This window comes from Diceros bicornis, chromosome X (genome assembly GCF_020826845.1).
Source record: "Diceros bicornis minor isolate mBicDic1 chromosome X, mDicBic1.mat.cur, whole genome shotgun sequence".
Taxonomy (NCBI): domain Eukaryota; kingdom Metazoa; phylum Chordata; class Mammalia; order Perissodactyla; family Rhinocerotidae; genus Diceros; species Diceros bicornis.
Genome location: NC_080781.1, coordinates 4,203,224 through 4,221,123, shown reverse-complemented (window position 1 = coordinate 4,221,123; position 17,900 = coordinate 4,203,224). Strand labels below are relative to the sequence as shown.

The following is a 17,900-nucleotide window of genomic DNA, read 5'->3' as shown; positions in this document are numbered from 1 at the left end:
GTAATCATAAATACTGCATAATCATATGCAGTAATGACTTTATTTTGTCTCCTCCTTTTGAATATTTTGAGTTCTTATTACTTTCTTTTTTTTTAACATTGGCTAAAACTTACAGAAGTATCTTGAAAAATGATGGTTGTGACATCATTTCATTGTTTTTAGTGAAAATTCCCATTGTGCAACCTTTCCCGAGGCGTCTTCTGTGCAATATGTCTGCTCTTGATTAGCAGGATTAAAAAAGGGTCCCTGTCCAAATAAATATTCCAGATGCTCTAGTCATTAAATTAAATATATTTATTGTATCAAATGCTATTTGCCATCTTCCAAATAGTGTTTTTCTCCTTTGTTCTTTCCTTGGTTATCATTTGACTTTTCTCCCTCTACTGTTAATGAGATGAACCAAAATACTACATTTCTTCCTGTTGAATCGTCTTCAGCATTCTTAGAGTAACCTAATTCTTTATTAATATTTTATGCTATTTATTAAAGTGGTCACTAGAGGGGACATCAGAAGGTGTTAGGATTCCTTTTCTTAACTTTAAAGTTTACTGTTGTTGCCCTCTGGACTGCCTTCTGCGTGGAGAGGGGCCAAAGGGATTTTCTATATTTGGAGACTCTGAAGGTCTTTGTACCAGAGGAAATGCCCAGGATACGGTCATATAGTTTTCTTTGCTTTTGAGTTCCTATCTCCTTACCACAGTTCTCTTGTGAATTATCCTTACATCAAGATTTTCAAGTGTATAGATGCAATGTTTGCTTAGGGTCCCCTTAAAGACAGACTTTTGTGGTATATTGCATATCGGTGGTTATTTCCCTGTGTTCAGATCTAAGGTACATATTTGTTTAGGCATTTTCCTTACAAAGAGTGTGGATTTTAATTCTTTCACTACACTTGCTATGTCTTTGCATCAGTGTCATCCTTTTCTTCCTATCTCAGACTGTTCTCTGTTTATGCCTCTGTATGAAGAAACGACATCTTACTTTGCTCCATGAAAAATGGCAAATGGTTATCGAAATGTTCCCGTAGAGTCTTCCAAAGGCAGTACTTATCTTTTAGTCTGTGCTGCTTTCACTCCCCGTAAAACACATGCTGTGTTTCTTTTTTTCTCTTTCGTAATCTTCAAGCAAGTCAAGATTTACCCAGATCAGGTGTCTGCTAACAGATGGGATAAGACAATCTGTGTATTAGTAAACACTCAAATACTCTGTCTAGCTGAGTGTGAGAAAAATGATAGTGGACTGCCAGGACTTTTCCTGAATTATTCAACTGCAGCAATAAGCTACTCCCCATTTCCATGCACCAACCCTACCTCTTACCTATTTGTTTTGGTTGGTTTAAAATTTGTTTCCTTGGAATGTACACATAGAGATGTTGGAGGCAGGAGGTTTTCTGAAATAATGCCCAGGCAACTGCCTACGATAGGAACACATTTCCTGGATTTTCTGGTTTGTATAGATGGACACTTATTCTCTGTGTTAAGTGGCTGAGTGTGTGTGTGTGTGGGGGGGGGCATCCCAATTATTCTCAAATTTATTTCCCATCAGGTTTATAGAACAATTCCCAGTGTGGTAATGTCATAAGAAGATCCTTGAGTAAACTAAACTTTCATCAGCCTCGTTAATGGGATTAAAAGAAACCCACCAGATACAGCCTTAGGTTTTCTGCTGCTCTGAGTATGCTATGATATTCACATCTTTTTCTTTGTTTTCATGAATATTGTAGTCGAAAAAGTCACATCAGAGGATGCTACATCAGCACCATATTGGGAAGTAGCTTCTTAAGGGAGGACCCTACAGACAAGAGGTTTTATCTAAATCTTGAAAGCTGGTTGGGACATGCAACCAGCAAGCAGCATGGCCATGGGAGTGAGCATGGGTTTTCCTGGTGAAAGACTGGCATTTGAACATATTTTAACAGTATTTACAACTTTCTTATTAACTCTTCCTTCTGCTCTAAAGTATTTTGAGCTGCATTTAGTCATTCCCTATTTCTTCAACTGGAAGTAATAATAATAACAAAAACCCGAATCCATGACCTGGAGAGATTTTCATAAATACCTGAAATTGCATGTAACTATCAAAGAAATGATGTCATTAAGCTAGCAATGACTTTGTCTACGGATCTCAAAATAAGATGCTTTTAAAACTGGAACTCATTTAGCAGAAATCTGTAAACACCTAGAGAGATATTAAGCTTACATTTTGGCCTGAAGTAAATGCTTGATGGAATTACAATAGAATGAATTGATTGGTTTAGAGTCATTAAGCCTATGGGATTAAATATTTGTATTCAAGAAAATCCCGTTGTACAGTCACCACAGGGTATTATTTTCTGAAGCAATATAATACTAAGGTAAATATATAAGAATATTAAAGTCGAGATAAATGAGAGATTATCAGGATATGTTTAATAAAGCTGGGTAGTGTTTTATGAATATAGCATTACCTAAAGATTCTGTGTCCTTGGGGAAGTGTCTTGCAGTATCTTAAAAATATCTTTATCCCTAACACCTAGGACTATATCCAAAACACCAATGTTTTCTTCAAGTTCAGTGCCACAGTCCTTACTAAGGAATGAGCTATAGTCCACAAGTGATACTCTGATGATTAAGAGACCCACCCACAGTCAAACAGGTCTCTTTCATTTACTCTTTTTCTCCTTTTCCAGAATGTCATCCCTTGTCTGAACCACAATTGCCAACACCTAGTTCCTGCCTTTCCCTGAAAACCAGTTATCCTTTATCTCCTCAGTTATTTCCATATATAATTTTTGTTTCCTTTACTAGACCAAAGATCCTAGCATATAGTCAAAGACTTATTCATCTCCACGTTTTATAATTTATTTTGGGGGGAACAAAACAAAATCACCTTGCCAGAGACTAACCCATCGCCTTGCATAATATAGTTTTCGCTATTTGCTAAAAAGGTGGTATTGTGTTGCCATGACATGTTTGGGTTCTGGGTTTGAATTCCAAAGCTGTGGCAGGTTGATCTCCTGAACCAAATCACAAACTTTCTTTGCTAAAGTCATCTCACCTGGGTAGTGGGGGCACAAAATGTTCCTGATAATTTTTCAGATGGTTACAAAGTATATGGAGAAGTGCCCTGCATGTATTAAGCAAATATTGAAATTTAGTTAATAATAGTGTCATAATGAAATCACTTGTAGTAACAGAAAGACCAGTAGGAGGAGATTAAGGCTAGTGAACGTTTTCACTTGTGGGAGATCAAGATTTGGCCACTCCGAAATATATCTCTTTACCTTGATTGTTTTCTCTGATGGACATTTGACCTCCTCCACTAACTGCCTAAAGAACTTAACATAGAAGACCTGTTCCAGGAAGGAGTTACTATCATATGATGTCTGTAATATAATGTAAAATAGATGTTACAGTAGGAAAGTCACCAACGAGCCCCTCTTATCAAAAATTCTCTCTTCCTGGCCACATGCTCTACGTGGCGCTGCAAGTTGTTGCAAGGCAAACATTTACATTTATAAGGGAAATCTCCATTTGTACAAGTATGTCCCTCTGTGTGCTGGGAAGAGGGGGGGATGGGCTTGTCTGTGGAAACTCTTGTCAGTAGGGAAGGAAAGGACTTAAATCTGCATACCCTTGATTACTGTGATTTCTGTCTCCCTCCCCACCCCCAACATCCTCCTTTGTCTTTAGCTGAAGATAGTATTTAAGATGAGAATCTCTGCCATTTTGTTGAGAAACTCAGTTTCCCTGGTTTCTCCTATGTATACATATTATTAAACTTGGTATTATTTTCTCCTACTAACCTGTCTTTTAATTATTTGGACAGCCAAAAGAACCTTAAGGGAAAGGGTGGAGGGGGATTCTCCCTCTTCCCCGGCACACTCTATCATCGACCAGCATGTTTTGTAGACACAATTATGTGCTGTAGAGCTTATTGTGTAAACATCAGCTGGGTCACCAACAAGTTCTTGCTTCATTTAGGCAAGTCATCCTCATCTGATCTCCTTCAGCTTCTTCACTTATAAAATGCAGACGTCAAATAAAAAGAACCGGGCTCCTTGGGGAAATGTCTAATTCTCGAAATGAGGCAGGAAATATACAAGATGATCCTGGAGCGTGTTGTAGTGCCAGAATGTAAGGAAGTGCTAAAAAAAAAAGTAAAAAAGAAAGAAAACTACAACTATGGGGTATATTGAAGGGGCACAGAAGCCAACTAAGAATTCTCGCTGACCAAAGCTAGAACAATTTGATAGGATTGAGTTCCTTTGAGAAGATCTAGTGGAAAATCTATTCCTTGCCTTTTTCAATTTATAGAGATAACCTGCATGCCTTGTCTCGTGGCCCCTTTCTCAATCTGCAAAACCAGCCATGTTGCATATTCCAGTCTCCCTGTAACACTGATTCTCTTCTTCTGCCTCCTTCTTCCACACTGAAGCACTCTTGTGATTACATTGTGCCCACCTGGATAATCCAGTATAATTTCCTTATTTTAAGGTCAACTGATTATAACCCTTAATTGCATCTACAAATTTAATTCCCCCTTGCCATGTATCATATCATATTCGCAGGTTCTGAGGATTAGGCCATGGATCTCTCAAGGAAGGGGTGACATGATTCTTCCTACCATGGGAGAGATGAGACAAACCTCTCATGCAGAAACATTCCAAATACTTTATGTAGATCTTCTCCCTCAGGGTGATGGAGCATGAATCTCTACTCCTTAGGTTTGGCTGGTCATGCTGACTTCCTTCCAAAGAGTGCAATATTGAAAGGGGGAGATATGGAGTAACTTTGTGGTGGAGAAACCTAAGAAGAACACCTCAGCCAGGAGATCAAGGTCAACATCAACAGTGCTAAGTCATGTTGATGGCCTGCGCCCTTGATATTATGCGATGAGGAGGGCCCTTTACATCTATGGGCTTTCTCCCAAAATTTCATAACCCCAGTCTGATCATAGAAAACATCAAGTAAACCCCAGTTGTGGGCTATTCTCCAAAATGCCTGGTGAGAACTCTTGAAAACTGTCAAGGTCATCAAAAACAAGGAAAATCGGAGAAACTGTCACAGTGAAGAAGAACTTAAGGAGACAGGATGACTAAAATGGAATGTGGGATTCTGGGGGAGAAAACAAAAGGACATTAGGTAGAAACTAAGGAAATCTGAATAAAGTATGGACTTTAGTTAATTATAATATTTCAATATCCACTCATTAATTGTAACACATGTACCAGACTAATGTTAGACGGTAATAATAGAGAAAACTGGGTGTGATGTGTAACAGCAACTCTCTATGCTATCTTCACAGTTTGTGTCTAAATCTAAAACTGTCCTAAAATTTAAGTTTATTAAAAAGAAACAAAAAAATGCAGGTATCATCCCTCCATGCTCTGAATCCTAGAGAGACTTTGAGGATCCTGACGTGTAATATCCATGAAAATGCATTGAAAGTTTCTTGAATATAAAATTCAAATAGGATTTTGCTTTAAAAAATCTTGCCTTCATTGTTATCAACATTGACTCATCTGGAAAACCAGAGATTATGATTAGCTTAATGCTAACATAGCAAGCATTCATGTTGGCACCTCCCTGATCAAGGTCTTTGTCTAAGTGGTTTTGGTTTGCGCAGTAAAGAATCTACACACACCTGCTGTCACTGGGGAACGTGGTGCGTGTAATTCACATGCCCATATAACTGACATGCAAGTCAGAGTGTACTCAGAGACACCCACAAAATGCTGCTGTAGCACGTTAATAAAGAGATGGTTTCCTCCTGAGGGGTATAACCTGGGGAACGTGCCATAGAGTTGCTGGCACTTGGACTGGGTGTTCAAAGGTTTTCAAAGTTAGAGAGTGAGTTTGAGGAGGGGGAGTTTAGATCAGTCATAGTTTCAGAAGCTAGTAAGAGAATGCTGAATGAGCAAAATCTGTGAGGCAGAAAAGTGCAGCAAATATTTGGGAAACCATGGAAAACAATACCACTCCCAGCAATAATATGAGCCAACATTTATGAATCCCTTGCTGTGTGCAAGATAACGTTTAAAAGTTGAGAACCCTCAGATTTGAAGGAGTGTTGTGCGTGATATTTCTGGATATGTGATTCTTTTAAGCTCCTTCTTACTTCAGAAAGTTCCTGATGATTGGATCGAAGGAAATAGTTTAATTTTTCCTCGTCTTTATTTTAGGATGTAATCATGATAGCATTTTGCTTACTCTTCATAAATATTTAGGTACTTCATACTCTATGTTGGCATTCTCATATTTTTTGTTCCACTATAGTCACGTGGAAGTTAGTGCCAAGTATAAAAATATTAATTTTCTGTAACAGGTAAACAAAATTATGTTATTAAATAAGGCATGTGCTTTAAGGGAAAGCCATCACATTGGCCTAAAATGATCTCTTTGATGAAAGTGTATGTTGGGCTGTTGGAGGCTGTGTGCCAGTCTGTGTGCATGTGGCCAAGTGTATGCAGGTGGCTGAGTGTCTGTGTGTGTATATTTGTGTTTGTGTGTGAATGAGTCCCTCACAGAGAGAAGCGAATATCTCTAACAGTCAACTTAAGTTGTCTTGCTATAACAAAAGACTCCAAAATCTTAGCAGCTTGCAACAACAACAAAAGCTATTTCTCCTCTGTGAAGTTTGTGTCCATTTGGGCTGACTGGTTGGTCTCTACATCCTCTTCTTTCCAAGATCAAGACTTTAAGAGTTAGCCCCATTCTGGACATTTTGATCTGGTGGTGGAGGGAAAAAATATGGCAGAAATGTGATGACTTATAATATTCCAGCTCAGGAGTGACATATGTCTCTTCCATTCACATTTTGTCTGCCAAGACTGACGTTAGCAGATGGGGAAGCTATCATTCTTCCCCAGGGAAGGGCATGGGATATTTTGAACAAGTAACAGAGCCCTCTGCACAGAATGTGTTGAGTGAAAGTAAACATAATCACACCGAAAGACGGATGAGAGCCATTTCCCGTAAGTTTGTTTTCTCCTTGACATGTCTGTTGTTTATATCACTACATCCTTTAGTTTCTAACTGAACAGAACAAGGAACAGCTCTATTGTGGCCAATCAGCTAAGTTCAAAATCAGATAAAGTGGCAAAAGTCCTTTTCTGCAGTTAGAGTTACCCTACATTCCAATGCTAAGCAAAATAAGTCAGAGGGAGAAAGTCAAATACCGTATGATCTTACTCATAAGTAGAAGATAAAAACAACAACAAACAAACATATAGAGACAGAGATTGGATTGGTGGTTACCAGAGGGGAAGGGGGAAGGGAGGAGGGTGAAAGGGATGATTAGGCAAATGTGTGTGGTGATGGATTGTAATTAGTATTTTGGTGGTGAACATGATGGAATCTACTCAGAAATCAAAATATAATGATGTACACCTGAAATTTATATCATGTTATAAACCAATGTTACCTTAAAATAAATAAATAAATAAAAAGTGATAAAGGCTCAAAAAGCAAAAAAAAAAAACAGGCTTGAATGACCTTGTGATTCTTTAAAAAAGTATTTTTAGGGGCCTTATTTGAGGTCATTTGATTTTGCATCTTCTGGAATGACAGACTCAGAAATTGAAGATTGGGATGATTTTGTCTAAATCTAGACTAATTTTGTGTTTTGGAACGATTCCACCCTAGATCCCCGTGTCAGACACACAAATGAGGAAAGCCAAAGGCAACTTGACTGATTTGATTGGTGAAGTCAGAAGAGATGTAGACAATTTATTCCCCATGTAGACAGCGAAGTGAGAACGTGCCAAAGTTTCCAGCTCCTCTAATTCCTGTCCCATATACCAAAAAGTCATATGGCTTAGAGATTCCTCCCATGAGTCAGCAGTCTATGTTCTGACTACAGAAAGAAGCTTTGCATCAGAGTTAATACTATGCACCAGAACTGAAAATCTTCCACAATCTCTTGGCAGGGAGAATATATATACATATACCTACAGAGAGTTATTGTCTTGTATCTTTTTTTAATACAACAATTCAGAAAGCATCTCAGGGCAAATAAAAGCTAGTTTCAATTTCAACATGAATTTTCTAAATAAAGATGCATAAAAAGCATCTAGTATAATTCAATATTAAATTAGTTCCAGATTTTAAATCCACTGTGATTTAATCTCAAGCTCATAGAGATTGTTCGGTGAGGTAATACATTCTATCAGCTGAAAGTTCTATAAAAATGGGAGAGATTCATGTAAATCTAATAGGATTTGTTTTTTATTCCTGAAAACAGAAACATTTCAATGACAAAATTCACAACAAAAAATACTTATATAGGGCTATGCAATGCCCTGAGATTTTAATGAGAGGGGCACAGACATATATCAGAGACCTGTAAACTTTTAGATTTATTTTGATTCCTACCAAAGAAAGTGTGAAATATCTTCTTCCTAATTCTAACAAAACAAGAAAGGAAAATTATTATGCACATTTTTCTCTCAGTCTGTCCTCCGAGGCTGGTCAGAGAAAAAGAAGAAAACGGACCAAAAAAAAGTATTGTTTCCATTATTACATTGAAGCATTTTTGAACTATTAGAAAATCAGAAAGAATTAGACCTTGTTTTGACTGTAATCACAAATATATGCCTTCAATTTTCCTGAAATGACAGCCCAAGATAAATTAAGTGATGATAAATTACAATCTAATTTCAATTTGAAAAATCAAGCAAGAGAATACAACATCTAATTTCCATACTTGAGAGAATTAATTTTACACACTCTATAGAAGAGTGTTTCTCTTACCAGTATTTATTATTGTTCTTCAAAGATGGTATAACAAGTACCTCTGCCTTGTAGTAGGTATGGTTTTGAGGTCAAATACCCATAATTCTTCCCACAGACATTTATCCTGTGACTTATATGCACTGGATATTTTGCTAATTTCGAATTTTGCTAGCAAAATATCCAGCACGTGTAAGTCACAGGATAAATATCTGTGGGATGAATCATAGATATTTGACCTCAAGACCACGCCATATTACTCAGCAATTCTAAGTCTCTTTATATGTCCTGGAGCAGAGGTCCTCAAACTTGGGTATGGCTTTCTGAAATTTTTTCAAAGTGTAACTCTCCTGATGACCTTAGAGAAATCAATTTCCGTACTCTCAGCTTCTAGATGTTCTTTTTCCTAAGGCTTTCCAGTCACTGAAATCCTTCCTCTCACATTACAAAAGCATAGCCTTCACTACCCTTGGCAGATCTCTTACCATCCTGAATTTCCACGGCATATAACAAAAGAGGGTTCATTCCAAATGCTGGTTTCCGGAAAGCCTCTTTGTTAAAGGCTCCATTAGACAGACTTACCCATATTTTTGTTAAGAGTGAAACCTGGTCTTGTTCGGATGTTCTGATTTCAGGGGAAAAAATGAAGCAGTAGGTCAGCTATGCTGATGCGTTTAAGTGTAGAAATTGAACTTTCGTAGGGAGCCAATTTTTCAAGGTGCACATGCATTGGATAAAACTCACAGATAAAGTGGTCTATGTTATCTTTCAGATTCGCTGTGCTAATAATGTTCTAGTGGAGGTTACAATTTATGTTAAAATTTATGTCTAAAGTGTTTAATTAATTTAAGTAATCAATACATCTTTCTTCCCATCTCCTAGCCAGAGCCAGCATATTCAAAGTGTCAGTACATATTTGTAGAAGGAATGGGTTTATGGGTGCTCACTGTTCTCCTCCCAGGATTCGATTAGAAGATTAAAGAAATTTTCCTCTGTGGCCTAGGGACAAAGTGATCAGTCCCACGCCTATCTGTAATGGCCAAGAAAGCATTTATTTCTCCCATACCCCATTCCACAACTTCCTTGGTATTGAAAATAAGATAGTTAGCTTCGACATGCCCTTTTTGTATTTAGGATAACAAGGCGAAATTGACCTTGGAATTTGCCCTCTTAAGAGGCAAAAAAAAACAAAAGTGAACTGGTAAATATATTTTTAATGTGATATCGCATGTTAAGAGCAATAATTCTAAAGGTTTTCTAGGTTCTATCATTTCTCTATATTGTTGCATAGATAATGGGATCACGTAAAACTGATGACTTGATTTGGTGATTTACATACATAAATGGCCACAAACTTAGTGTATATTAAAAAGAAGGAGTAGAAAATTACTTTCCTGCCTCAAAATGTGAAGAGCAGCCTCCACGACTGGGAGATTTTCCATTGACTTTTGTGTGTGTGTGTGTGTGTGTGTGTGTGTGAGGAAGATCAGCCCTGAGCTAACATCCATGCTAATCCTCCTCTTTTTGCTGAGGAAGACTGGCTCTGAACTAACATCTATTGCCAATCCTCCTCCTTTTTTCCCCCCAAAGCCCCAGTAGATAGTTGTATGTCATAGTTGCACATCCTTCTAGTTGCTGTATGTGGGACGGGGCCTCAGGTTGGCCGGAGAAGCGGTGCGTTGGTGCGCGCCCGGGATCTGAACCTGAGCCGCCAGTAGCGGAGCACACACACATAACCGCTAAGCCACGGGGCCGGCCCTCCATTGACTTTTGTTTACTCCTTCACTGTGGTTCACCTTTTCAAAGTGATATAGATAAAGCACTAAACGGGAAACATCAGAAGAACAGGTATAAAGAAGAATGGGCATCCTTTAGGATCAGGGATGTTGAGATATTTTATTTATAAAATCATATTGAAATATTAATAATGGAATGGCTATACTTTTGTTTGAAGTTATTTAAATATTCTCTTTAATATTTAAAACCATTTCCCCACGGAGGTTTGATGGAGATGCTAATTATTAGATGTAAAGAAATATTATTCTCGCCTTTTCGGGAAGGTGCAGACCTGGAGAGGGAGGGGAAAACTAATGGCCTGTGTGGATTTTGAAATGGCTTTTCTGGCAGCCATGAGATGGGTTTACTCTGGAATAAGTTTCAGCAGAATCTTTTTCCCTGTGTCCTCTAATATGTGTATTTACATAGTTCATGATTGTAACTAAAATAGATACTCAGGAGAACTCGGTTTATTTTTAAGTCATTTAATTAGTTATATTTACGAGGACAAATATTGCAGCAGCTCGTTGGAAAAGAACAAAAGGGCGAAAAATTAAATATACATAGAACATTAAAGGCGATATGTAATTATGTTTCTGGGTCAGGCTCTGCTATATAAAATTAATTTAAATTGTGGTTTGGCAAATAATTTCTCTCAAAATCTCAGCAGATGTTTTTGCTGCAATTGACCAGCTCATTCAAAATTTTGTGTGGAAGGACAGAGGATCTAGAACAACCAAACTATCCTGAAAAAGCAGAAGAAGGTTGGAGTACTTATCCTTCCCTAATTTAAAATGTACTATAAAGATGTAGTAATCAGGGCAGTAGAGTACTTGTGTGGAAAGAGATATAGAATGGAATATAATTAAAGAGTCCGGAAATAAACCCTCACATTTATAGTTAATTGACACTATTGTCAACTGACAACACTTCAACAGCAATGTTGCAACAGTTCAATGAGGAAAAGTTAGTGTTTCAATAAATGGGGCTGAGACAATTGGGTATCCGTATGCAAAACGATGAATTTCAACCCTTCATATCGAACACCAAAATTAACTCAAAATAAATGAAAGATGTAAGAACTAAAACTCTTAAACATTCAGGAAAAAAACATAAGAGAAAATCTTCAGGGCCTTGGGTTAGGCAAGGATTTCTTGGATATGATATCAAAGCGTAAGCTTTAAAAGAAAACAATCGATAAATTAGATCTCATCAAAATGAAAAACTTTTGGACTTCAAATATTGAGAAAGCCAAAAGAGGAGCCACAGACTGGGAGAAAAGATTTGCAAATGATATTTATGGTAAACAATCTGTATCTAAGAAAACATTAACAACTCTTACAAATCAATAATAAGAAACAAAGGACCCAGTTATAAAAATGGACAAAATATTTGCATAGACATCTATAGACAAGAAGATAGTACATGAGAAGGTCCTGGACCTCATTAAGTTATTAGCTAAATGCGAATTAAAACCACAGTGAGACATCATTTCACCTCCATTAGGATGGCTGTAATCAAAAAGATAATAGAAGTCTTGGCTAGGAGGTGGAGAAATTAGAACCTGTATACAGTGCTGAGGGGAAGGTACAATGATGCAGCTGATTTGGAAAACAGTCTGGCAATTTGTTAAAACATTAAACATAAATTTGCCATATAAAATAGCAATTCCACTCCTAGATATTTACTGAAGAGAGATGAAAATATATATCCATGCAAAAAAAAATTGTACACAAATGTTCACAGCAGCATTATTCATCATAGCCACCAAGTGGAAAAAAATACAAATGGCCATCAACAAGATGAACGGATAAATAAAATTTGGTATATCCATACAGTAGAATGTTGTTCATCCATGTATAGGCATGCATCACTTAACAAGGGGGATATGTTCTGAGAAATGCATAGTCAGGTGATTTCATCATTGTGTGAACATCATAGAGTGTACTTAAACACACCTAGATGGTACAGCCTACTACACACCTAGGCTCTATGGTACTAATCTTATGGGACCACTGTTGTATACTCGGTCCCTCTTGGACCAAAAGGTCATTATGTGGTGCATGACTGTAAAGTAAATGTAGTACTTATGCATACTACAGTATGGAAGGACTTTGAAAGCATTATGCTGAGTGAAAGAAGCAAGACACAAAAGCCTACATATTATATAAATTCATTTATATGAAACGCTCAGAAATGGAAATAAAGACAAATTACATTAGTGAGACTGAGGGATGGAATATGGAGTCCCTGCGATTGGACACCAACAGTCTTTTGGGGGTGATAGAAATGTTCTAAAATCAGATGACGCAGATGGTTGCCCAAATCCATAAATTGACTAAGAAATCATTGAATTTTATACTTGGATAAGCTGATTTTATGGTATGTAAATTATACCCCAGTAAAGCTCTTAAAAACCACACTTGGGTTAACAAAGGAATTTGGTAACGAATCAAAGAGAGGGTAGATTAGCCTGGATTGCTCCGTAATCAGTGATTTAACTATGTTACAAAATTGTAAAAGCATTACAAATCTTTAGAGCATTTTGCTCTGCTTGTCGGGGAAGTTTATCTGGCTGGGCACTGCCTCTCATCCTGCCCCCAGAAATATTTCAGATTGCGTGCTCAAATTTCGTGCACTGATGGTGAGCCTGAAGACGTTGAGAACTGGGTCTTGGGAAAGAGCTGTGGCATTTAACTCACCCCAGACCTTACAGAATGGCCTTTGTTTGGGCCAGTGGTCACACTTTTGTGCTTTCAGCTGGAGCATGGAAGAGAAAAGAGATTATAAGGAGAAAATTCAGAAGAAGAAAGGGATATAATGTTAGGCTCGTGGGAAAGGCAAAGTCCAGGTATGGAGTCCTAATGAAAGAAGACCTTTCTCAATGTGGACTTCATGCTTTCTGGAAGGCTGTGATAAGGAGAGGTAGTCAAACTTTAAAGGAATACATTTTCTTGGAGGGAATCAGCTGAATCAGGGAACACATTCTCTCCCCTAATCCATTCCATGTCTTTCAAGTACACCTTTAATTTTTCGAGTATCTTTTCTTTTCTAATGAAAGACGTGACGTGTCTCTATAGAAACTTAAAATCTTCCTCCATGAATGAATTGAAATTTTTTTTCAGAAAGGAGAAGGACTTGTTTTCTAACACAAACAGCTTAGTTGTATTATCCATGTAGCCTATTTCTCTAAGAAAGGCGTTTCTTTTAGGCTTTTTTACACAATTTAGCCATAAATTCAGTCCACGTGTTAGCTTTCAAATAGATTTTATGTGTATAAATCCTGACAAAAGAACCCCAAAAGACAGTTGAGCTAATTTGCTGGAGATTAATTTTTTAAAACTTTCTTTTAAGATACTTAAATGCAACAGAATTCTTTGACATGAATAGATTTTGATATCACGTTAACAACTATAAAAGATTAACACACCAGTGTTCTGATACTTTCGAAGTGATTGGAAATGAGCATGTTGTAATGAGAAGGGATTGTTTCCTACAAGACTCAGCTCTACCTTTAGGTAGATTGGATAAAATTAGTGGTATGTTGGAGTCTCAAGGGATCCCAGGCAGCTCTTCCCAGCTCTGTCTTCAATGACCTTATATTGGTATCTTGAAATTGTTTACAGTGGGAATGTTTAAACCTCAAAATCAAATACAATACATCAGCTTTCCCACCCACCCAGGTCTGCTTCTTAAAAGATGTTGAGCCACTTGGACTTGACAATATTTGACTCTTATTGGATCTGTGAAAACAGCAACTTCAAGTCTTGGTTTCAAAACACGGTTAAGCTCCTTTGAGTTACATAAAATTGAAGGCTGGTTTTCAGACACAAGTGTTGTGGATAACAGTTACTATTTTTCCTCTCTCTTAACTCACATATCCTAGTACCCTATAGGAAGGCAAAGATCCTTTTAATTGATTGACAGTTCAAGTTATAAGAACTGGGATACACATACCTGGGCTGTGTCTGTCTATAAAAAGAAAACAATTGAGTCAATTAACTAAACAGTTCAAGTGATAATAAATGTTTTGGCCTCTTGTATCTGAAAAATATAAAAACCAAAATGGTGCGCTGCACATAGAGAGCATAAGAGAGCCTTTTGGTGTGGTTAATGGACCCTCTCTGCATTTTGCCTACATGGAAATTCCTATTTGGCTTATGTTTAAGGTCATCAAGGTAGGTGACTTCATTTTTTTTTTTTTTTTACGAATTCAAATAGCAGTAACATTCAAATAATATTTAATAAGAGTTTCAAGAACAGAGAACATGATTTGTAATGTTTTATCTTGACTTAAGAAATACTTATTGAAAGTGGTAGATTTTTTTATAGTACACAACAGGAGCAAATAATGGGTAGTCTTCTCTAACCACTGGTGAGAGGTGAATCTTCCTGATTTAAATTAACTAGTGACATTCCTGATTTTTATTTGAAATGGTGTGTTTTATAGTTCTTATGCATGAAACTAATGTCAATTTTAAGATATTTTGATTAAAGTTCTTCCATGTTTACTGTTTAAATGTATTTCTTTGTACATTACAGAATTTCCTAGCCAAAGTGTATCAGTGACATTTCAAAAATTTATCTAGATTATAACATGTTAAAATTAGAGGAACATTGAATATTTCATATGCATTTCTTTTAAGAATGTGGGAAATCTCTTTTTTAATAATTTAATTTTCTTTTTTTTTTTAAACTCACATTCGCTCTTTTTTTTGGCAGTAGTATCATTTTAATCCCCAAACTGCATTTTCACCGGATAGCTAATATTTTTTGCAAGTAACATTTTGAATTTGTTCTTGTTGACATCTTTCTGTTTATATGCATTTTGCATCGCCCTTATTTTTTTGAAATCCAAATGTAACAAATTTCAACTTTTTGTGTGACATTATTTTTTTTTTCTTTTACTGGGTAATATCTCTCTCTTGTCTGATTTTTTTGCAAACCTGTTGTTTTTGAATTCTCTTTTTTCCCTTTATTTTCCTTCTCAATATGACCCAGGAGCCAACACAAAGAAAAACGCAGATGATATAACCAGTAATGACCGTGGTGAAGATGAAGGTATTTTTTGATTTTTCAAAGCTTGATCCTGATGCATGATTTTATACCTATCTCTCTATTTTTTTTTTTTTTTTTCATTTCAATCTGTTTTTCCTCCCCTTCTCTGAAACAAGTACACTTTGGTGTGCTTCTTTATTTTCTTCTTGTTTGGAAACCACTGTCATTTTTAACCCAAATGACCGTGTAGATGACTACACATCACCTGTGAGAAGACATATAAACATTGTTTCTGAATATGTAGTGAGTAACAAAATGCTGTTTACAAGGAAGCCTGCATTTTTCTTTTTCTTTTTCCTTTTTTTTTTTTGGCTTGGTCACAAGAAGAGAAAATGGAATTTTAAAACATGCATGTATACAATTTCTTTGCTTCCTTCCTAGTGTTATTGTGTAAGTTAATACTGTATTTTGGAGCTTTGGTCTTCTTAAATCTTTCTATGAACTGCAAAACTCTGTGAGACACCTCGGTACAACTTTTCTGGGAGCTGGTGTTTCAGTGTGTGTTTTTTTTCGAACATGCTGATTCCAAAATAGGTTTCAAAGAATCTTCTCTGGCTCACAGTGAAATACATGAAAAAGTGTTTTAATGAGATGTTGTTATTTCTTTCAGGACTGCTTTTTTAGCAGCATTTAAAGAAAAATAAATAGGGATAGCAAGGTCAAAAAGCTAGCACTGTGCAACTTTCTTTTCACACCACGGCTATTTCAAAAACATTTTTTCCTCTCAAAAATATTTGGTTGCTATGGAAAGTATCTTCTTGAAGGATCCCATATTGCTTGACAGATTATCCACCAGAAGTAAATTGATTCTTTTTAAAAGATGGAAGATACCTGGCATCTAAGCGACTGCTAACACACTGTATCCTAGTCCTTCAGCAGAATAACTGATTTAAAAGAAAATAAACAATGTCTAAAATAAGCCTTTGCTGCCATGAAGGCTCTATAGGATGCGTAAAAGCACGTTTCTCCAATCTGAGCAGCAAAATGCATGGAACTCTGTTTCTTTACCTTAGAGGATGAAGGCCCTTGATGAACCTGTGGTTCTCGGGCTGAAAGGCAATTTACAGCAGAGAAGTGAGTAGAGAGTTCGGTGCTGGGCGCCAAAATCTCCCTGAAAGTGCCTTTTTATCAGCGGGTTGTTTTTGCTGCCCTCTTTAATTTCTTTCATATATCAGCTGCTCTCCAAGAAAAGAAGTTTTGCCAAAGTTGCTTTCACGCCTGTCTTGTCTTAACGTTATTATTATTTTATTTTTTACCTGCATTCATATGGCTGTCTCTACCTCTAGTGGCTATCTATGAGAGCTCTTTGGATGGTGTTCGAATATCCCCTCCTACACCTGATGCAGTAGCTAGCCTCTCCTTTGGTGAGGGCCCCAGAACGCCTGCAATTCTATCAGTACTCAAAAAGATATATATTTTTAAAAACTCTTCTCCTTATTCTCATAAGAGATGGTGTAAACCATCTAAGGATGTAACTTGCGTCTTGCTCTGCACTCTCTTTTTAGCATATTTCCTTTTGATCATTAGGATCTGTTTTCACAATACTCACAATGCAACTTTAGTACCATTAAAATGCCGTCTAGTTTTCATTTGATACCCATAACCTGTATTTTTTTTTAAACTTTGGATTAATATGGCATCTGGTTATTACTTCCTCAAGTTCATGAGAACCTTGTTCTATGTGTCTCAAAAGGTAAGAGATGTTGACCAAACATTTTTTCTGAGCAAACCTCTTAAAGCAGCCCTCAAAATCTTCACCTATTCCTTTTTCACCATGGAGTAGTCAACAGCAGGTTATGGTAAAATAAATAAGGGCAAAAACAGCTAATCAGGGGCCAGAGAGAGAGGTGGATCGTGCCAACACCACACCTTATAGAGACAGCAGTTTATTTAAAAATTCCACATAGCGTATGATGAATAAATGACTAATAAAGGATTTTTACCTTCTATTTGAATTTCATATGAGAAAATAAGAGATGCTCTTCTGCTGTGGGTTAACTATCTGCAGACACATGGACAGCTTGACACTCTTTTTCTGTACTTGACTGTGACCAGTGGGTTTCTCCTGCTTTCTTTACTCTGTATTGTGACACCTCATGAGCACATTTGATTTTGTGATCATAATTCATTTTATTAGTAGCCACTATCCAAATGATGGTGGTACATTTCCTTAAAATTCCTTTCTGATATATCAAAAGTGTCTCAGTGAATTAGAATAATAAAAACTCCATTGAACAAAAAAGTGAAAATTAATATACATGGGTAAATTTGGTTTTCTTTTGATGACATACAGATACTTAAATTATTTACACACACATACACATACATATATATATGTGTGTATATATATCTCCA

At 36.7% G+C, this 17,900-nt stretch overlaps 1 protein-coding gene across 5 annotated transcripts in view; it reads left to right on the top strand.

The window, feature by feature from the left end:
* NLGN4X (neuroligin 4 X-linked) overlaps positions 1-17,900 on the top strand; it is a 294,305-nt gene that overhangs the window by 159,762 nt on the left and 116,643 nt on the right. For 3 of the 5 annotated variants that reach the window (XM_058535387.1, XM_058535384.1, XM_058535385.1), the window contains one exon: positions 15,489-15,548. The exons of the other annotated variants lie outside the window; for them this stretch is intronic. Coding sequence is in view for 2 of the 3 variants with exons in the window: in XM_058535384.1 (XP_058391367.1) it covers positions 15,489-15,548 (60 nt within the window). In the remaining variant the exon portion in view is untranslated. The remainder of the gene's footprint in view (positions 1-15,488; positions 15,549-17,900) is intronic. 5 annotated transcript variants of the gene reach the window in all.